At 44.9% G+C, this 21,957-nt stretch overlaps 1 protein-coding gene across 1 annotated transcript in view; it reads right to left on the bottom strand.

Moving 5' to 3' along the window:
- LOC138264485 (sodium- and chloride-dependent neutral and basic amino acid transporter B(0+)-like) overlaps window positions 1-21,957 on the bottom strand; it is a 385,904-nt gene that overhangs the window by 81,451 nt on the left and 282,496 nt on the right. Inside the window, exon 10 of the mRNA XM_069212546.1 lies at window positions 3,384-3,502. Within this exon, the coding sequence (XP_069068647.1) occupies window positions 3,384-3,502 (119 nt within the window). The remainder of the gene's footprint in view (window positions 1-3,383; window positions 3,503-21,957) is intronic.

The raw sequence follows: 21,957 nt of genomic DNA, 5'->3' as shown, positions 1-21,957 counted from the left end.
GCCACTGCTTGCTAGGGTGGTGCTTACTTGCCTGAATGGCTGTCTGCTTGTCTACACCTTTATTGAACCTTTGTTGAGTAAGAATGTTTTCTTCAGGTCTTTTATCTGTGCACCTGCTTGTCTGTTCTGTCCGCTCATCTGCGCCGCCTCCCCTCCCAGTTAATCCCCGACAGTAGCAGGGTAATCGAGGGGCACACACACGCAGTTGGGAGCTTTTTAGGCAGTGTCAAGGGCCAGGTCCGTTGCTTAGTAGTCTTGTTTAGGTGGCTTAGCTTGCTACTGCTGGGGGTAAGGATTACTGATTACCGAGTTCTACTGAGGTCTGCTGAAGACAGCTGACTGCTGAAGTCCACTGAGGTCTTGTGGAGGAAGGATAAATTAGCATCAACACTAGGCACAACTCCCTTTCACCAGACACCCACTGCCTGTAACTGTGGTAACTGCTGGGTTGACAAGGGGGCTAGGAGGCTGGGGTGATGAGAGCGATGAGTGGAAGAAAAACAGTTGGCACAGTGATTGGCAGGGCTGAAGTAATTTGGAGCTGGTGCGCAGGTGGGCAGGCATGAGCAGGCATGCTCACTCACCGGTACGGCCTGTGTGGGCTGCAGTGCACCACAATATACCGAACAGCAGACCACCATCAAACTCTTTGCATTCCCAAACGGGAAACTCACTTTTCAAGAACCGGTGCAATGTTAAAAATAAATCCCATTGTAGAATCTATCCGGGTGAGCAGGCAGTGATCCCTCTGGATTGCTGCCTGAAGTGAGGATGCCTGAGGCAATTCCCAAAGGGGAAGGTGCCCAGCAGACAGTTTTCCCTTTGTGAATCTGTTACCAGCTTCTTTGAACACTTACGTTTCAGTAATTTGCGACTGAAGTTATTGTAGCAAACCATACATGATATATACCATTCTGAATTACAATTAGGGGAGAAGCACAGTTTACACCTCTTTCTTACTGGGATTTGAAATGGGTTGGTTAACATTCTTATGTTAATGCAGAGGTCTGGCCGACATCCTCGCACCGTTTCCAGACTCCTTTAGAGGTAATTTCAACTAATGGTAACGAAAAGAGACCTGAAGCCAGGGGCCTTCCTGTCTCCCCCGTTTGTTTACTCTGCCTTCCATGGTTCACAAGGAGCTGCCACCGCCTCTCTGCCACATAGTAAAGTCTAGTGTAAAGAGGGGTTTGTAGACTGGGTGCCAGCGCAGCATTTGTTTCAAGAACTGACCAGAAGACAGTAATTATGGTACCGGTCCTTAAGCAGAGACGGGGTGAAAGGCGGGCGCTGCCTTAGCTCTGTAGCAGTCTCTGGTCTCTGGATATTGGCTCCCTGTGTCGGGTTGTTAATTCACTACACTTCCTCCCCCGCATGCCAACGCCGAAATAATACTTGTCCCAGCATAAACCAAAAACCTCTTTGAAATCTATGTTGCACTGATATTCCCCAATCCCCTTCCAGTCTGTAGCCTGTCTCCAACCCCGCGGGCAGGCTTTTCAGTTCAACTTCCAGGAAATCGCCCAATCTCTGTCAAGAATTGTGGCAAAACGATTGAGATTATTCTTTTATATATATATATATCCGAGGAAAATTTTTAAACCGCAAACTAAACAAAAACTGGACGACATTCTAACGTGACGGTATTTACTGCTTGCTGCCACGGTATACTCTTTTAAATGTACCCTCCCTGTTGCTTTTATGTAGCTCCTTGGCACTTAGTTTGACAATTTAAGAATGATTCAGATTCAAGATGGCGGACGTCATTTGAACCTGCCCACTGCAGTTGAGGCACAGATCTCTGCAACCGGGGACTAAGCCCACTGAGGTACTGAATGAGATGCTGATTTCCGGAACGGACTTCTTGTTCTGTTCTTTATTTGCACAGGTGACTCCTGTGGTTCGCCGATCTATAACAAAACAACTGTATATTAATTGCAGCCATCGGAATAGAGTCTACAGATGCCCACTACACTAGCCAAAAGTGGTAATCCTAATGCTGAGGGCTTATTTTCTAAGGGTTGCGCAGGCGCTTGTGTGCCACTGCACAATTCTGCACTGCATTTGCAAGCTTTTATAATGGTAAGTCAATCAACTAATGTTACACTTTACTAAATAACCCCTCTATATCAAAACGTATAATATATTATACTTGGATGGTCCCTTAGACCTGTCAAGGTGTACATTCAGTCAACTTAAACCTGGGAATTAGCATCTGCTGGGCCTTTCCAGAATCTGATTATCCTACTAATGCATTTTCATTAGGTGGTACATGTGGCATATCCACTTGGAAACCTTCTGCATTTTTAGGTTGAGCATAGCAGCACGCAAGCCCTGCTTTTTGTACGTGTTGGTATGTATCTGGACTTTTAACAGCACCTACATCACACCCATCACTACCACTCATTCGTGGGCGGGCTTGCCCTTTAAACATCCTTTGATGAAATTGGTAAATGGCTTACATTTTTTCCTCCTTGGGGAGGTTTGTTACCGCCTTGGCTATCGCCCCTTTTGTACGGCTAATTGCACTTTTGCCGATAAGTTTGACTGCAAGGGAACTTATTTTTCCTTTTGTGTGTCTCTTCCCACTGATGCTCATGGCGGCCGTGGCGCTGTGATTCGGCTCCCTTATGTGAAACTGTTTTACTTTTAATTTTCAATTTATGTGGCAAGAAAAGTCAGGTTAGGATTTTACAACGCTAATAGCTCTAAATCGAGCAATTGCGAGGCCCATTGCATTGCAAATGCTTGTTTAAGATAGGTAGAGCTTTTCTTATATACGTCTTAGACTTGTTTCTGAATAGGAACTTAGTGAAGATTTGTGAAATGCTCTGTTATAGAGGACGGAGCTGGAAGGTTGTATGTCTATCAGTTTTAAAGCATGGCACTGGCTATTACCTACATAACCTTCTGTGTTTCCCCTTCTAAATGTAGTCCACTAAATCTTCATCAGTCTTTTCAGTTCATGGGGGGGGGGAGCTGAAAATTACAACTATGACAAACATGATTCCCAATAAGTTGGTTTTAGAAAACTGAACATGCTTTAGTAGAGCTAATGTCACAAGAACTGGAGATTTAGCAAGAATAAACCATAAAATGCAGGATAGTAACAAAACATGATTGGAAAATACATTTTGTCGAAATTTATATTTAGAAACATAAATCACCAAACTTCAAAGCCACCTTGGAAGAGCCACAGAATTCGATTATTATTGAAATATGTGCACACTTTAAAACTCTTCATTAAGCTACATTTCTTCATTGAAAGTTGGCATTGAAATGTCAGTAAATAGCTTTGACTTTTGACAATGATTTCACAGATATTATACCATATTAAGATATATAATGTACAGATACATTTTAATGGATAGAGAAATGCATACCTGTGTGACACAGGGAAGGCCAAGAAAAAATAAAATTGTGCAGATGCCGGCAGTGATGGGTATTCTCATTCTTTTCATCAGTTGTGGATAGGCGTCTTGTATGGCTGTTGTTATTGTTTCTGTAGATTAAACATCCATGAATTAAACCAAGGAAAGCATTCTGTGTGCCATTCCACATACATGCTCTTCTATGATAGATTCCAATATGCCCATGTTTCTTGCCTAGGTGGTGTTATTGTTAGCCCTAGCTGTATTGTGAGAGCTTGTTATCAATACATCAAAAACGTAGGGATAGGCACAACTCGCAGAGTTTGACTCTGTGGATTTCCGGTGAGCTACATAAAAACTCAGCGAGATTCTGCGGAGTTCCGCAAACGGCCAAAAATCATTATGCTGTGCTGCCCGTGCTGATTTTTAGTGCTTGGAAGTTTGGTCAGTGCTTAGAAATCAGTGCAAACAACACCACGCGGCATGCTAGAGGGTGCTGCTGCTATGGTTGGTTTTGCTGCTGCTCGAGTACATTTTGTACTGAAGCGGCAGCTTTTCCTACATGAACAGTCATGACCTCCCGCCTGGGGAAAATCTCACTGGGTGCCCTCCCAGCACCCAAAAATCATTTTAGGGGATGCCAATTCTCGCTCGTGCTCACCAACTTCCTCCTGGCGACCCACGCATGAAACAAAACTCTGCCATGTGGCCGAGTGACCAAAACTCTGCAAACTCTGCCGATTGAGCGGAATTTTTCATGTACCTCTATCAAACGAAAGACTTTTTGTTAAACTGCAGACACAACATGGCATATAGCTTAAATTGAAACTTGATTTGTGTTTTTGATGCATTCCTACTCTGTCTTAAAATAAAATAGAGTAGTACTATTCACTAATTGTCCTTTGGCTTTCCTCTATTTTATTTTGATATCCTCATGGATTTACAGTATTTGTTCAAAATATAACAATATGCTGCACACATAAAGAGCAATGAAAATACTCGCCCTTCCTCAAAAGTATCAGCAATGCAATATTTTGCTGTCTTTGCCTTTCAACTTAAAAGTCTGCCTCAATTCTGCAACACACTTCTGTGAGTGTAATTCGTAATTCTACTTTTGCAATTTGTCCAGCAGAGGGGCCCCTTATTATTATTAATTTTATTATTACTGAAAAGCACCTACATGCGATTCTAATAATAAACCATTATTTTATTTCACCTACATGATTACACTTCTTAGATTTTATACCATTCATTTATGCAACAACCATAAACCTTTTACAAAATCAAATATAATAAACCGCTCACCTATTAGGACAAAGTTTGGTTTATGAATGATATTATGTGTCAGTGCTTCTCATTGGCATTGCTATGAATTAAAAGAAAGATGTCTAACCTACCATGTGTAACATACTTCACCATACCTAACCTATATATGTATTTAGGTGATTTCCAAAGCACTGTATGCACAGACCCATTTCGAAGCGATGAAGTGTGAGGAGCTAGGAGAAGACTCGAGAAGAAGGAGAAATGCAAGGAACCACGGTCAAAGGACGACAGCAATGTAAATGGGATCAGATTCAATTCTAACTCCAGCTGGGACATTCCAGAACTAGAAAGCGACGAAAGGAAAAAACTACTTGCAAATCAAAAGAACAGTCAAAAAGCCAAGAAATAGAAGGAAGGGGAAACCCAGTACAAGAGAGACCTAGAGCAGTTAATGAGGATCCAAACAGATCTTAGAGTACTTTTTCTGGTGAGGCTTGGTGGTAAAGGATAGTTATCAGTTCCTTCCCCGAATTTAAAGTGGTTGCAATGATGCCTGAGTTCAGGGGGCAGAATGTCCCATGATGAAGATCCATAAATGTCAGCATTTTTTTATGGATATGCCTGACCACAGATTCCTCACCTTTAGAACATCCCCAGGAATCAGATTGGATCTTGGAGATTTAAAGCAGCATTGCTCCTGCACTACAACAGGTGTTGCTATACGGCTCCGCATTTACTTTCTCTCACTCCCAAAGTGATGATGGAGCCACATATAAGTGATACCCCTGCCTTCCTTTCTTTCCACTCCTCCATAACAGATCCCTACCACACTGTGTTTTTCCCTCATTAGTAGATGACATTTTACTCAAAAGTATTCTTTTCTCCAGTGTGCACAGGGCCAGAGTATCCTCCTAAAACTACAGGGTTTCAACAAGTGTCTGAGAGAGACCACCACAAGGTTTGCCTCAGGTGTTTGGGTTTGGCTCCGACTCCTGTGAGAAGTATTACTTTATAAGTCTGAAGGTGATCCAGAAATGTGATTTGCACTGAAAAAAGTCCCAGAATGCCTGCTCCCACTCAAAGTTGAGGGTCCAGACCCATTCCTGCTCTCAATGCCATTCCTACAACAGGTTCTCATCGCAGTCCTATTCTCCAGTAAGTTGAAGCAGTAGTACAAGAAGGCCAACTGTCCCACCACTTTCTGTCTGAGAATTTATGATGAATCGAGGGTGCCTCCCAATATCTCTCCCAGTGCCCCACTGAGCTGTATCTGCAACAGATTCCATTGCACTCAGAGGTTCTGGGGCCATCAGGGACACTGCAGCAGACTGAGTCCTTTAAAAATGCCATGGTGTGAATCTTTGCACTCTTCTAAGTCACTCTGCATGCTTCGGCCCCCAGGATCCTTATAGGCCTCCAGTCAGGCTTAACCGGCAGAACTATCCGCAGTGCAGTCTGTGTTGCCATAACTTGTACTGGGTTCGGCTCTGGCTTCAGAATCAACTTCAACTCCAGAGTCAAAATCCAAACTGGTCCCTTTGACATCTTCACCAGCTCTAATGCAGCTGGAGGAGAAATCTGCACTAATAGTCCTGAATCTGTACCAATGCACCCGGTCCCAGTTCATTTCAGGTCAGACAGAACCACCCCCCACTGTGCCAAAGACTTTTTAAGTCAGACTCTGATCTGATCAGAGTTCACCAGCTTTCAAAGATGATGATTCAGAAGGGGGTGATTTCCCTCTGATCCTCTGCTGCCATTCAATTAAGCTCAGATTTGACAGCTTGATGTTCACCTAGTTTAAGCCTTGTTCTTGCCCCCGGGTGGAGAGGGAGATAGCCAGGCACTACAGGTCGATGCCAGGCACCCCTTATGTCTTGATGCAATACCCTACACCAGAAAGTCTGATGGTTCAGGCTTTCTCCAGCAGGGTAAACTTTACTATAGTCCACACAGAGTCAAAGAGATTAGAAGCATTTGACAGCAAATGTTTCCATCTGCCAGTCTAGCCCTGTAGTTGGTCAGAGTCAGCTGTTCACTAAGGAGATATTATTGTGCCTTATGGGACATAATTAGCGAGATCTTGACAGCAGTTCCAGAGGAATTTTGGACAACCTGTCTAACACCATCCTGGATGGTCAGGATGCCTCCAAGTACATAGTCTGATCTGTATAAGAGACTGCTGATTGTTTAGTTAGAGCAGTTGGCACTAGTGTGGTGCCCGGATGAGATCCATTGGCTTCTCTGGTAATATGCAGTCTTCACTGATAGATATGCTGTTTGAAGAATCTCACCTGTTTGGAGAGAAGGATGATTAAACACTGAGACACTTCAGAGAAAGCCAGGCCATGGAGTCCTTAAACTCTACTTCTGGATGACAGAACCCTCAGCATAGTCAAGGCCTGCCCTCATAAGAGACACCCCAATCCTTTTTGGGCCAAGGGCAGGGATCAAGCAGGGAATGCCTAGGTCACCAATGGCAGCAAACTCCCAGTCCCCTGCCCCTTCAGCAGCAGCCTCCAAGCAGCTTTAGTTTGCCCTTAGTGGCACACAATCCCCCTGTATGAGGCCGGATCAGACTTTTCTTCCAAGGCATCTGACAGGTGGGTCCTTCAGATTGTTCAACAGGGCTATGCCCTGCTATTTATTTTTGACCCACTGCATCTTTGATCCATATCAGAGCAACTCTCAGAGGAGCTCCTCTCCATATTGCTTCAGAAAGTGTAGGCTACTTTGGACCAAGGAGTAATAGAGAGGGTGCCAGTCTAGGAAAGAGGGGCTGGCTTTTACTGCCACTCTTTCCTTATACCAAAGGTGGATGGAGGTCTTCATTCCATTTTAAATCTTTGCACTCTGAATGCCTTCCTATGGAAGAACAAATTCAAGATGCTCACTTTGACCCAGATTTTGCCTGCCCTAGATGTAGGTGGTTGGATGGCGGGTCTGAACCTGTAGGATGCCTTCTATGATGTACCCATCCCACAGCCCTGTGGTTCAAGGTCAGTCAGTAGCATTTTCAATTTGCTGTGCTTCCCTTTGGCCTTACCACCTTCCTTTTTTAGTTCACGACAGTGATGGTGGAGGTCATGGTGTACCTGTGGAGGTTAGGCATTCAAGTCTTTCCCTGCCTTTGCCTGTTGAAGGCAGGCTCATCACATTCAGTTGCAGACTACTTTTAGATGATGGCAAAACATTTGGCATCGCTGAGTGTTCACTATCAATGTGCTGAAGTCACACTAGTCATTCTGGATACAGTGCTGTTCCAGCCCTTTCCTCCATTACAATGAGTTCAGAACAATCAAGCTATAATCCAGATGTTAAAGCCATGGTCCTGGGTCTCAGTGAGAGTGGCTTCGAGGATTGGAGGCCATTGTCCTGCTACGTTCGTATTTTCCACTATGCCAGGTAGCATATGCAGGTTCTGCAGTCAAACCTGAAGTCTTAGTAGGCCCAGCCCCAGGGAAATTTGGCAGTTCCCATCCAAGCATCAGAGGAGACTGGAAATGATTTGCAATGGTGGCTGCTCAGCTGCAGTTGGACTGGTGGCAAGCACCACTCTCTTTTTCACCCAGAGCTGACAGTCATGCCTGATGCATGGGGATCATCTGGGAGAGGTGGGAATCAGAGGATTCTAGTTTGGGAAGGAGACCTGCCACCACATTAATATGTTGAAGTTGCAGGCCATTCATCTGGCTGTGAAAGATAACCTTCCTACCATCTATCAAGGGGAGGTTGGTTCAGATTCTGACAGACAACGCCACCGCCATAAGGTATGTGGTATTGGAACAAGCGTTTGAGGATTGGGTACTGGGTATTGTGTTAGGAGACCATTTGTCTCTGGATCTTGCAGGAGAGTCAAGGCGTTTCCCCGGCCATACACTACCTGGCAGGATATTTGAATGCCAGGATGGATTAACTCAATTTTCAGCAACTGGAGGATCACAAATGGCAATTGCTGCCACCGTAGGGTGTAATAGGAAGAATCCTGGCTAGATTTTTTCACGGTCATAGAACATGCAATGTCTAAACTTTTGCACATTAGAGTTTCCAAGTAGACTCTCTCTAAGGAATGAATTCCTTCCAGAGTGGAGCATCTAACTCCTGGATGCCTTTTTGCCTATGCCTCTCTCCTACCCCAAGTCCTGAAGAAGATTAGAAAAGACCGAGCCCATTTTAGTGGCGCCAGATTAGGCCAATACAGTGTTGTACCCAGAATGTTTGGCATGAGCATATGTCCTTTGATCGGACTATTACAGGATTTTCTGTCAATGCAGCAGTACAAGAATCTGCACCCAGCAGTGTCCAATTTAAAGCTGATATAGTGGAGATTTAGAGGTGGCAGTTGACTGCATTCAATTTCCCTCCTGAAAGTTTGGATGTCATCCTTACTGCCAGACATCTCTTGGAAAAGCCTGTTTATGGTGCTCGCTGGGACATGTTTGTGGCCTGGTGTAGCACTCATAAAAATTACCAGTTACAAGCCAAACTGTTAGATGTTTTTTGTTTGTTTACGCTGCGGCACAGCAAGGCCTTGCAATGGGCACTATCAAAGGTTATTTGTTGGTCCTTTTGGCCTTTTTACATTTGCCAGGCCAGACGTCTTTGTTTAAATCACAAGTTGTGAAAAGGTTTATAAAATGTTTGACACATATGTTTCCCAAAAACCTTTTTGGTGGAAGATTGGGATCTTAATTTGGTGCTCATGTGAACTCCCTTTAAGCCGATGCAGAGCTGCTCTCTGCGTCTTTAGACTCTGAAGACTGTTTCCCTTGTTGTGATAACCTCAGCTCATCATTTGAGTGAGCTTCAGGCTCCCTCAGTGCAGCCACTCTAAACCACCTTTTTTCCAGACAAACAGGACCAAAGCAGCCTTTTGGTCTAAAGTCAAGACTCCGTTTCATGTTGGACAGTTCATTACCCTTCCAACATTGTTTGCTCCACATCAACCTTCAAAAGAGGAGGAGAGACTTAATCAGCTGGACCCCAAGAGAGCCTTGAGTTTATACATCGATCACATCAAAAACTATCCGGAGGACGATTCACTTTTTGTGCACTTCTCTTTGGTAAAGAAAGGCAAGGAGGTACAGAAAAGTACTTTGTCAAGGTGGATAGTCCTCTGCAATAAGATCAGCTATGCACTTGCTAAGAAGCAGTTTCTGGAGGGACTGAGAGTCCATTTCTTGAAGCCAAGGGTGCTATTACTGCCTTGGAATGTAGAGTGCCTGTACTGGAAATCTGTCAGGCTATGAATTGAGGATAAGTGCAGACATTCACAAAGCACTATTTCTTTGACAAGTAGGTCAGATGGGAAGGGAAATTCACCCATTGGATTCTGTAGGACATTTTGCTCTGAACCATTCCATGCTCCTCCACCTTCAGGGATACAGCTTTGGTATCTATTCTAAAGGAGAGGAATCTGCAATTAGAAGTATCCATAACAAGAACAAGTTACTTATCTTCGACAACACTATTCCTGGTGGATACTCCATTTAACCACAGATTCCTCACTCATCTCTAGACCGCCCCTTCTTTAGAATTGTTTTTCCTATTTCAAAAGATCCCAAACTAGAGATCTGCACACTGGTATTTTTAATTATTATTAGTTGCACAACATCACACCACTCTTTAATTGATCAATCTCAGTGGGAAATGCAAAGGTGGAACAGGCAGAGGTATTGGTGAACTTGATATTGTGTACTCCACTGTTAGACTTTTTATCCTTGTCGTGGTCTCCCCTAACTTTTTGCCTCTGTTCCCCAGGTTGTTTATGTGTGCTGGACTCTGATTTTGCTATTTTTGTTACTCGGGGCACTTTACCACTGCTAACCAGTGCGAAAGTGCAAGCGTTCCTTTACAAAATGTGTATGTAATTGGCTTGTCAATGATTGGCATATTTGATTCACTAGTAACTCCCTAGTAAAGTGCACTAGAGGTGCCAGGGCCTGTAAATCAAATGCTATTAGTGGGCCTGAAGCACTGGTTGTGCCACCCACATAAGTAGCTCTGTAATCATGTCTCAGACCTGCCACTGCAGTGTCTGTGTGTGTGGTTTTAACTGTAAATTCGACTTGGCAAGTGTACCCACTTGCCAGGCCCAAACCTTCCCTTTTCATACATATAAGGCACCCCTAAGGTAAGCCCTACGTAGCCTCAAGTGCAGGGTGCAGTGTATGGTTGAGGTAGGACATATAGTAATAATGTGTTTTATATGTCCTGACAGTGAAATATTGCTAAGTTTGTTTTTCACTGTTGCAAGGCCTGTCCCTCTCATAGGTTAACATTGGGGCTACCTTTAAATCTGATTGAAGTGTAGATTCCCTTTGGGAGCGGATGGACATGTGGAGTTTGGGGTCTCTGAGCTCACAGTTTGAAAATACATAATTTAATAAAGTTGATGTTAAGATTGTGTATTTGAAAATGCCACTTTTAGAAAGTGAGCATTTTCATGCTTATACCATTTCTGTGACTCTGCTTGTTTGTGGATTCCCTGTCTCAGTCAGTTTGACAGTTGGGCTGGTTTCACCTCACACTGGACAGTGACAAAAAGGGAGCTGGGGTGTAGTCTGCATTTCCAGATGAGCCATCTGTGCTAGGAGGGAGGAGAGGAGTGGTCACTCACATCTGAAAGGGCTGTGCCTGCCCTCACACAATGCAGTCTCCAACCCCCTGGTGAGTGTCTGGGGCCTGGCCTGGGCAAGGCAGGATTTCACATTCAAAAGAGACTTTACTTTGGAGTAGGCCTACTTCAAAGGAGAAATTGGGTATAAGAAGGGCATCCAAAACCACAGACTTTAGAACACTTTTGGAAACCAAGAAGAACATCTGCCTGGAGAAGAGCTGAAGAAGAAGAGCTGCCCTGCCTGTGACTGTGCTTTGTGCAGCTATCCTGCAGTTGCTACTTCTGCCAGAGAAGGCAAAGACTGGACTTTGTGTGACTTCCATCTTGTGAAGATCTTGAAGGGCTTGATGTAGAGCTTGCCTCCTGTTGTTTGAAGTCTCAGGGACAGCAAAGACTTCTCTCTGCCAGTACCTGGAGTCTCTGGCCTGTGTTGCCCATCCTGTTCCTGGGACCCTGAAAGGAGAAGCCAGCAGCCCAAGAGGAAGAAATCCACACACAGAGTGCTGTGCGGGTAAAAGATTGGCGCAACTCCGATCTGCAGCTGAAGAAATGACGTGCCACCATCTCTGCAGCTGAAAATCGGCGCTTGCTGGAAACACGACTGAAGAATCGACCCACGCAGCTGGAGAAACGATGCGCAGTATCACTGACGGAGGCTGGGAGATCGCAAACCAGGGCTGCATGGTTTTGGGATCATCGTGCGGCTGGGTTTCGGACGCAAGCATCCCGAGCATGTAAAACCAACGCAAGGCCTGCCCGGACCCGAGAGTGCAGACCGGATCGACGCATCACTCTCCTGTGGAGAGAAGAAACGACACGCCCGACCCGACAAAAGGAGAAATGATGCAAAGTCTCGTGAGTTAGTGAAGTCGACACATCGCAAGCCCTTTTTGACGCACACTCGCCTATGCAGGGTTATTTTTGACGCGCCCAAGGTACATTTTCACGCTTAGTGTGTGTGTTAGTGTGTGTTTTAAACTACAGAAAGACTCTTTTTGCTTTTTAATTGATAACTTGACTTATGTATTGTGGATTTTTGTCGTTTTGGTCTTGTTTTGTTTAGATAAATATTTTCTATTTTTGTGTCACTTTGTAGTGTTTTCATTAAGTTACTGTTTGTGTTGGTACAAATACTTTACACCTAGCACTCTGAAGTTAAGCCTACTGCTCTGCCAAGCTACCAAGGGGGTAAGCAGGCACTAGCTGAGGGTGATTCCCTTTTACTCTGACTAGAGTGAGGGTCTTTGCTTGGACAGAGGCTAATCTGACTGCCAACCAAAGACCCCATTTCTAACAATTACATTGGTTTCATCCTTTCATATCACTTACCTGCACTTACCAATGTTTACATTAAGTGGCTGGAAGGATTTGTTGTAAATCGTAGATCACCTTTTAATTTAGTAAGCGGGCTTCTTCAGTGATTGGTGGATTCTATATAAAATTTTACTTTTCAAGTTCTGTGAGGTAATATACAGGCAGCTAACCTAGAGCAAGAAATAAGATGCCCCACCCTTATAATGGGTCAGACTTTTGATGTGAATTTCTTTAAAATATACAATAAGCGGGTTTTTGCTCCACCCAGAGAACTATTTCTTTCTCAAAAAATAATGTTGGCTGTTAGATGTATGATTGCACCTACTATGGGTTGGTCAAATTGTAACGTATGAGGGACTGTTTTATACCTTAAAAGTGTATCAACAAAAAGGGGGAGACAATAGGTGCTATAGAGGAGGACGCATCCTCCTTACTATGAAAATCTTACACAAAAGAGAGCCTAATCCAACAAATGGGCTAATTCTCCGTTTGGGAAAAGCAAAAAAAGCATTTTACAGTTGAACCCTCACCCACCAGGGTTACCTTTTGTTGGCTATTACTTGTAAGTTACATAGGAGCACTGAATGATAGAAGATCACAAAATAATGGAGGATGGGAGATAGAAGAGATCTTTTTAGGTTAAAAATACCTGGCTGGCAGGAAACCGTATTTTATTAAATCCTCCAGTCAATATGATTAAACTATGGGAAAGAATAGACTTTCTCTGGTTTCACAACCCTGCGTTCATTTCTGTGCAAGCTGTACATGTTTCTGCCATCCTTTCCCTTTGACTTTCATCAGAACCATTAATCTGACTCCTTGAGACCACTCCTTACTTTACTTTATGATATGTGTCAGGTGCTATACAATAACACACTCTGCATGCCAAATATGATCCATACACCTACTTGGCTTTTGTTCCAAATCATTACTAGTTTTTGACTTCCCTGCCAAATCCAAAGATGCTAAAACCCATAACCACAGGAGCAACATCTGTTTTATCGGGTTTCAGAGTGGAAAGAAAGATAATCAACCAAGGTATTCTTAGAACACTGGATTACGTCCTAGGTTGACCCCAGCCGGCTATCACCTTCTTTCATAATTGAATAGGCACATAGGCCCCAGGGCCAAAAGACCCTATGCCCCCCCCCAGGATCCCACCCACTCTCTGATTGCTAAGATTCTGAATTAACAGGACAGAGACATGATTCTGCAAGAGACACATGTCAAACTTGTATACCAGTCGGGCTGGATGGTGGTGTTCTTGGATTATACCAAGCAGGTCAATGTCCAACTGCCCAACTAAAATATATGTGTCCCTTCCCTGCACGCATGAAAGTCATCCTCAAAGGGAAATCTCACTTTTTCGACAGCCCTGATAAGGTCTGGAAATGGCTGACCAAACAGTGTCCCTTATGCCCAAACCAGCCGCTGCCATGGCCAGAACAATGGCCCGTAGGGCCCAGGTTGAAGTGGTGTCCAGGCCCCGAGGTCCTGGGAGCAGGAAACGGTCTTGGAAAGGCCACCGCATCCACAGAGATGCAGAAGCCTCCCAGACAGGGAGGAACATACGGGTCGTTCCTGCTGCTGAGCCTGTTGCCTCTGATACAGCCTGAGTTGAGTCCCAGGGTGGGTGGGAGGGGCTTGATGATTGAGATCACACAGATGGGTAAACAGGGACACCTGTGATAGTTCTAACATACGTTTTGTGCCAACATCGCCTTATCTTTCTTACTATGTTGAGGGACGGAGTCTTGAGCCTCGATGATCGGCTTCTGCTTCCACCCATTCTTATAATAGGGACTGTTTTCCAGTGACAGATGCTTGTAGTTGGGGGAAGTATAGGGTAGAGGGTGTAGGGGGAAGAGAGTCTGTTTTTTTCTCCATATGTTTTGTATAATTTGTGGTTTCAGCACTACATGCAACGGTCAGGATACATAACACTACACACTCCTCAGAGCAAACATACACTTGACCATCGCTAAGGGGCTCACTGGTTGTGACTGGGACCCTTTGGTGTTTATGACACACTTCACTGCTCGTTTCTACAAGACCCGTCATGAGGGCATTTACGAACATGATGTGGAACATGAACGGCCTGTTAGACCGCATTAAGTGCAGTGCTCTTTTGAAGTTTATCCACAGACAGTGCCCTCGGGTCATCTTGCTGCAAGAAACAGCAAGGGAAGCCTTGGGGATATTTGTTTTGGTTGAGGGTTCAGTGGAGGGCACCTTTTAAGCATATGTGTCCCAACACAGCTCTCTAATCCTACACTGTGCTATATCAGAGGCTTAATATTACCTCTTCTGACTGACAGGCATAATATGGGGGGAAGCTTAATGACAACATGGGTCTCTTGGATTCCATTTGCATGCCTTGCGGACCCTCAAGGGAGAGCAGGAGACTAGTGAACTAGGCCTTGGGCCTGGGGCTCTGTGATGCCTGACTGCTCTGGAACCCCATGGCACAGGAACATTCATGGACACACACATCAGCAAACACAGTACTCCCTCCCACCTAGACCTTTTCAATTGACCAGCAACTAACCTCCTCTACACACAAGGGTCTTGTATATTTGCCTTCAGATAGGAGATGAATGGGGGAAAGGGGAGAGACAAATGTGAGGCCTCAACACCTTGTTCCTTGTCAAACAAGAGCTTACACAAACCCGAAAGCAGGACTTAGAGGATTCCCTACATACTACCCAGGGGTGCGTGGATTCACTGGGGATGCTCTGGGAGGCATGCAACGTGGTGGAGGAGCTCAACAATACCCCGACGGTGCTTAATTCAGGCAAGATCCCTGGCCCAGATGGGTTTTCCATAGAATACTATTGCAAGGAGAGCAAACATATCTTTTCTCCCATTCTGGGGATTCTTCTGGAGTCGGTAGGGTGAGGCTATTTCCAATCGGAAATAGACTTGGCCACTATAGTGGTTCTACTAAAAGACCCCAGACTGGTGGGCTTCATGTTGACCCATATCCCTTATTAACACTGAGATCAAATCATATGCCAAAGTGCAAGAGAGATGCTTGGTAAAGGTACTCAGCAGATTTGTTCATCCAGATCAATGTGGCTTCATCCCCCGGGCAAGCACCAGACAATGCATCCATTATGTTCACCTCGCCTTGGCCAGATTCGGAGACTTACAGCGTACCACTGTGCTATTGCTCCTCGATTTCGAGAAAGATTTTGACTTGCTAGATTGGGCCTATCTTCAAGAAGTCCTAGTTTGGGGCATAAATTCCTGTCCTATATCAGTCCCCTATATGCCAGACCAAATGCTCAGGTCCAGGTGAATGGAGTGGTTTCCCACAGATTCCCAATACAGGTGCAGTGGCTATAGAGCTCCTAGTAGCATGGTTACTTAGTGACACCAAGATCTGGTGCTTTGACTGAGGGGTGGCAATGGAGGATATAAGAGCCCTTTATGCTGATGACATTCTATTATTCCTGACAGCACAGCTCTCTAATCCTACACTGTGCTATATTAGAAACTTGATATTACCTCTCCTGAATGACATGCTTAATATAGGGGGCAAACTTATTGACATCATGGGTCTCTTGGATTCCATTTGCATGCCTGGCAAGCCCACCAGGCAGAGCAGGGGACTAGTGAACTGGGCCTTGGGCTCTGTGATGCCTGGCTGCCCTGGAACCCCATGGCACTGGGATACGCACACACACATCAGCAAACACAGTACTCTCTCTCACCTAGAGCTTTTCCATTTACTGGCAACTAACCTCCTCTACACACAAGGGTCTTGTATATTTGCCTTCAGCTAGGAGACAAATGGAGGAAAGGGGAGGGACAAAAGTGAGGCCTCAACACCTTGTTCCTTGTCACCCAAGAGCTTACACAAGCCCTCTAACAGGACTTAAAGGATACCCTACATACTAACCAGGGGCAAATGGATTCACTGGGGATACTCTGGGAGGCATGCAAAGTGGTGGAATAGCTCAACGATACCCTGACAGTGCTTAGTTCAGACAAGATCCCCAGAAGGGTTTCCCATGGAATACTATTGCAAGGTGAGCAAACATATCCTTCTTCCCAATCTGGGGATGCTTATGGAGTCGGTAGGGTGAGGATATTTCCGATCAGAAATAGACTTGGCCACTATAGTGGTCCTTCTAAAACCAGAAAAGACCCCAGACCGGTGGGCTTCATATTGACCCATATCCCTTATTAACACTGTGATCAAATTATATGCCAAAGTGCAAGAGAGATGCTTGGTAAAGGTACTCAACAGATTTGTTTATCCAGATCAATGTGGCTTCATCCCCTGGCGCAGCACCAGACAATTCATCCATAGGGTTCACCTCGCCTTGGCCAGATTCAGAGACTTAGGGGCATATTTATACTCTGCACCGAATTAGCGTAATTTTGTTTTTACTCTAATTCGTGCAAAACTAACTCCATATTTATACTTTGACGTTAGACCAGTATAGCACCAAATTTATGGAGTTAGTCATTTTTTGGACATGGAAACCTACCTTGCCTTAATGAGCTGCAAGGTAGGCGTTCCCGTGCAAAAAAAGACTCTATGGCCTTAACGCCATATTTATACTCCCGTGCAAAAATGGTGCACGGGAGGGAGGAGGGGGCAAAAAATGGTGCAAAGCTTGCTTTGCCCCATTTTTTAACACCTGGGTCAGGGTAGGCGTTAGGGGACCTGTGGAACACCATGGAATAAGCCCACAGGTACCCTCCCCAGGTCCCAGGGGAACCCCCACCCACACCAGAGGTACATCAGAGGATGGGGGACCCCATCCCAGGTAAGTACAGGTAAGTATTTTATGTTATTTTTTTAAATTGCCAAGGGGGCCCTACAATGGGCCCCCATACATGGAACAAGGTGCATGGGCCATGCCCAGGTGATCCTGGTCCCCTGTGCTGGCCATTGTGGTGGCGGGCATGACTCCTGTCTTTTCTAAGACAGGAGTCATGTGGTGTGGATGGTTTTGCGTCAGAAAATTACTCCAGGCAGGTTAGAGTCATTTTTTTTTACTGTAACCTACCTAACGTCATTTTTGAGTCCAAAACCCCCTTCTTCCATACCGCAAACTCCAACCAACTAACGTCGTTTTTTTACACTAGCCTACCCTTTGCACCGGATTGCACAATTCCATAAATATGGTGCCCGGCTGGTGCACAGATATGGTGCAAGCCGGTGTTAAACATTTCGGTGCAAAACTGCATTAGTGCAGTTTTGCCCCAAAAAGTATAAATCAGGGCCTCACAGTGTGCCACTGTGCTGTTGCTTCTCGATTTCAAGAAAGATTTTGAGTCGTAGATTGGGCCTATCTTCAAGAAGTCTTAGTTTGGGGCATAAATTCCTGCCCTATATCTGTCCCCTATATGCCAGACCAAATGCTCAGATACAGGTGAATGGAGTGGTTTCCCACAGATTCCCAATCCAAGTGCAGTGGCTATAGAGCTCCTAGTAACATGGGGATGTTGTGATACCCAGATCTGGTGCTTTGACTGACGGGTGGCAATGGAGGATAGAACAGCCCTTTATGCTGATGACAGTCTACAACTCCTGTCGTGCAGGGCTGAGACCGGGCTCCACTTCATGTTCATCCTCAATGCCTTTCGGTGGTCTCAGGCTGAAGGTTAACTTGACTAAATTGATCTTGGTCCCCCTCTGGGGGACAGGGATGATAAGATTTGGCACCCTTGCCTGGCCACCCGATACCTGAGCTTCCGTTACTTGGTGATCCATGTGACATGAGAACCAGCCCTCATATAGAGCCTCAGCTTTCGTCCCCTCACTTGTACCATTCAGGCGGATTTATAGAAATGGGCCAAACTACCATTCAGTGAGCTGTGGAGGATGGCTGTGTATAAAATGATGGTCGTACTGCATTTCCTTTATGTTCTCCAGAATTTTCCCTTGTGTAACCCCAACCACTTGTTTAAGACCATAACATCCCAGGCGCAGAAATTTCCGGGTTGACCTTGGAGGAGGTCTAGCCAATGGTCGGCATCTGCCTTTACTACTGGGTAGCTCATACTGTAGTGGTGAATGAATGGGCATGTGGGGCATGGCAGATCTCTCCTGTACAATGGAGGTATGCCTATTTGGCTTACACAACCTCACGGGTATGCGGTAAAATACTTTTTGGTCCCAGATTTTCCATTTGCTTCATGCTTCTACAATGTTGTCTTCTGGAGAGCGTTGTCTTCTTTGTGCTGAACACATTTCAGCTTTTATCTTGCTTTCATAACCTTGTCTCTTAACTCATTATTTTCTAGGCAAGCTTGTCAGTCTGAGTTTACCAGGTTGCTTTGCAGCTTGAGGCTCATATTGTCATTGTGTGAGATTTATTAAGTGTTTTGTTTATACCTGAGTTGTTCAGATTACAGATTGTGTTTCCGACATGACAATATGGTCCTTGACCTGCTGATATTGTACCTCTGCTTTATTTTCTGCTATAGGGACTATTTCATTTTACCTGTTGACTGTGGTATTATGCAGACTTTATGCTTCACACCATGTTTTTCTTCCCTGGAACCACTGCCGGGAGAATAGCATCTCCATTCAGGTGAAGTGTTTACTGTGCCTTCCCAGTGTGATAGTGGACTGGAAAGGTGACTATCTAATAGATTACAGCAAAATATTGATGCAACTGCATGTGTCTCTTCCAAGTTAGGCTGTTTGCATTTAGTTTAAGTTTGTGACAAAATCAAATTAAAGTCTGGGTCAGGAAATGGAAGCCCAGATGGATTCCTCGAGAGCTAGAACAGTGACTGCCATTGTACTATCTCCACCTTCATTATGATTTTAGAAATACTGATGCTAGACAGGATAAGAGACTAGGGGCCAGATGTATCAAAGAATTTTGCATTCGCAAACGGTGCACATTGCAAAATTTGGCTGTTTGCGAATGCAAAATCACCTATTGTAAGGATAAGAGGACTGTAATGTAAGAAAGGCATTCGCAGTGCAATTTTAAGGAATCACTAAAATAGCGATTCCTTAAAATTGCGACCCCATTTAGAGAATCGCAATTTGTGATTCTCTAAATGCGGCATAGGAAATAAGGAATCCTTATTTGCGATTTCTTAAGCACATGTATGAAGCAATTCCTTAATGCGAATTGGGCATTAAGGAATCGCTATTACCACCAAGTTGAACTTGTTGGTAACCATGTGCAAATTTTAAAAATGCATTAAAAATGCATTTTTAAAATTGACATGTAACGCACACATGCCCATCTTGGCATGTGTGCAACTTACATGTCTTCCAAAATTGTTTTGGGGTGCAGCAGAGGGTGCCTTAGGCCCCCAGCACCCTGGAGTTTGCATTTCCCAAATTAGGTGCGAATGGGGGCTGTATAGCAATTTGTGATTCAGTAATAGCATTTGCAATTTTTAGGAAATCACTATTACCGAATCGCAAATATGATACATAGCATTTTGCGACTCAGAAATAGCGATTTCTTAAAAATCGCTATTTCCGAATCGCAAAAGGCTTTTTTGATACACCTGGCCCTAGATCTTTGTCTGACAATCCATTGTTGGGATTTCTGTGCCTCTTAAAATTCTTGCAGATTGTTAGACCTGACAGCCTTAGGGTGGTCACCCCTAACCTTTTGCCTGTCTCCCTCTACTTTTTTGATACTGTTTTTAGTGATTTTAAGACTCTGTGCACTTTACTGCTGCTAACCAGTGCTAAAGTGCATATGCTCTCTCCTTTTAAACATGGTAACATTGGATCCTACCCAATTGGAATATTTAATTTACTTATAAGTAGAGTGCACTATGTGTGCCCAGGGCCTGAAGATTAAATGCTACTAGTAGGCCTGCAGCACTGATTGTGCCACCCACTTAAGTAGCCTCTTAACCTTCTCTCAGGCCTGCCATTGCAAGGCCTGTGTGTGCAGTTCCACTGCCCATTCAACTTGGCATTTAAAAGTACTTGCCAAGCCTAAAACTCTCCCCTTTTTTCTACATATAAGACACCCATAAGGTATGCCCTAGGTAACCATAGGACAGAGTACTGTGTAGGCAAAAGGCAGGAAATGTACCTATGCAGTTTACATGTCCTGGTAGTGTAAAACTCCTAAATTCATTTTTACACTGCTGTGAGGCCTGCTCCCTTCATAGGCTAACATTGGGGCTGCCCTCATACATTGCTTGAGTGGTAGCTGGTGATCTGAAAGGAGTAGGAAGGTCATATTTAGTATGGCCAGAATGGTGACATTAAATCCTGCTGACTGGTGAAGTTGGATTTAATGTTACTATTTTAGAAATGCCACTTTTAGAAAGTGAGCTTTATTCTGCACTTAAATCGTTCTGTGCCTTACAATCCACATCTGGCTGGGTTTAGTTGACAGCTCCATGTGCATTCACTCAGGCACACCCCAAACACAGGATACTCAGTCTCACTTGCATACATCTGCATTTTGAATAGGTATTCCTGGGCTGGGAGGGTGGAGGGCCTGCTCTCACACAAAGGACTGCCACATCCCCTACTGGGACCCTGCAGACAGGATTGAACTGAAAGGAAACCTGGTGCACTTCTAAGCCACTCTTTGAAGTCTCCCTCACTTCAAAGGCACATTTGGGTATATAAACAGGGCCTCTGCCCCTACCAACTCAGACACTTCCTGGAGAAGAAACTTGTAACCAGAACCTGCACCCTGCCAAGAAGAACTGCCTGGCTTCCCAAAGGACTCACCTGACTGCTTTCTGTGAAGGACTGCTGCCTTGCTGTTTCCCTGCTGCCTTGCTGCTGTCTGGCGGAGGTGAAGAAGTGCTCTCCAAAGGCTTGGACAGAGCTTGCGTCCTATTCCCTGAAGTCTCAGGACCAAAAAGACTTTGGGCCTGATTCTAACTTTGGAGGACGGTGTTAAACCGTCCCAAAAGTGGCGGATATACCACCTACCGTATTACGAGTCCATTATATCCTATGGAACTCGTAATACGGTAGGTGGTATATCCGCCACTTTTGGGACGGTTTAACACCGTCCTCCAAAGTTAGAATCAGGCCCTTTATCTCTTCAAGGAGGACTTCTTGGGCGGTGAAATTCGACGCACAGCCTGCCAGAAACGACACACAGCTTGCTCCTCGGTGAAAGTCTCACCGCACGCCGAACCAGAACGACGCAGCCTGACTTTGTAACAAGAAGATCGATGCAGCACCAGCGTAGTGACCGGAAATTCAACGCACGGGCCACTGAATCGAAGCATAGCCAAGCCATAACGACTCAGCCCGAATTCCAGAGAGGAATCTACGCAGCGCCTGCCGTCCAGAAATCCATGCACCATCCCCGGGGCATCTGAAAATCCCGCAACCCGAACAGGATACATGCCTGTGCACCGGAAATCGATGCACAGCTGTCCCTTTGTGGAAACTAAACGACGCATCGCTGT

Source organism: Pleurodeles waltl, chromosome 2_1 (assembly GCF_031143425.1).
Source record: "Pleurodeles waltl isolate 20211129_DDA chromosome 2_1, aPleWal1.hap1.20221129, whole genome shotgun sequence".
Classification (NCBI taxonomy): Eukaryota; Metazoa; Chordata; class Amphibia; order Caudata; family Salamandridae; genus Pleurodeles; species Pleurodeles waltl.
Note: the sequence above shows the minus strand (reverse complement) of the source record. Positions and strands in the feature narration are given on the sequence as shown.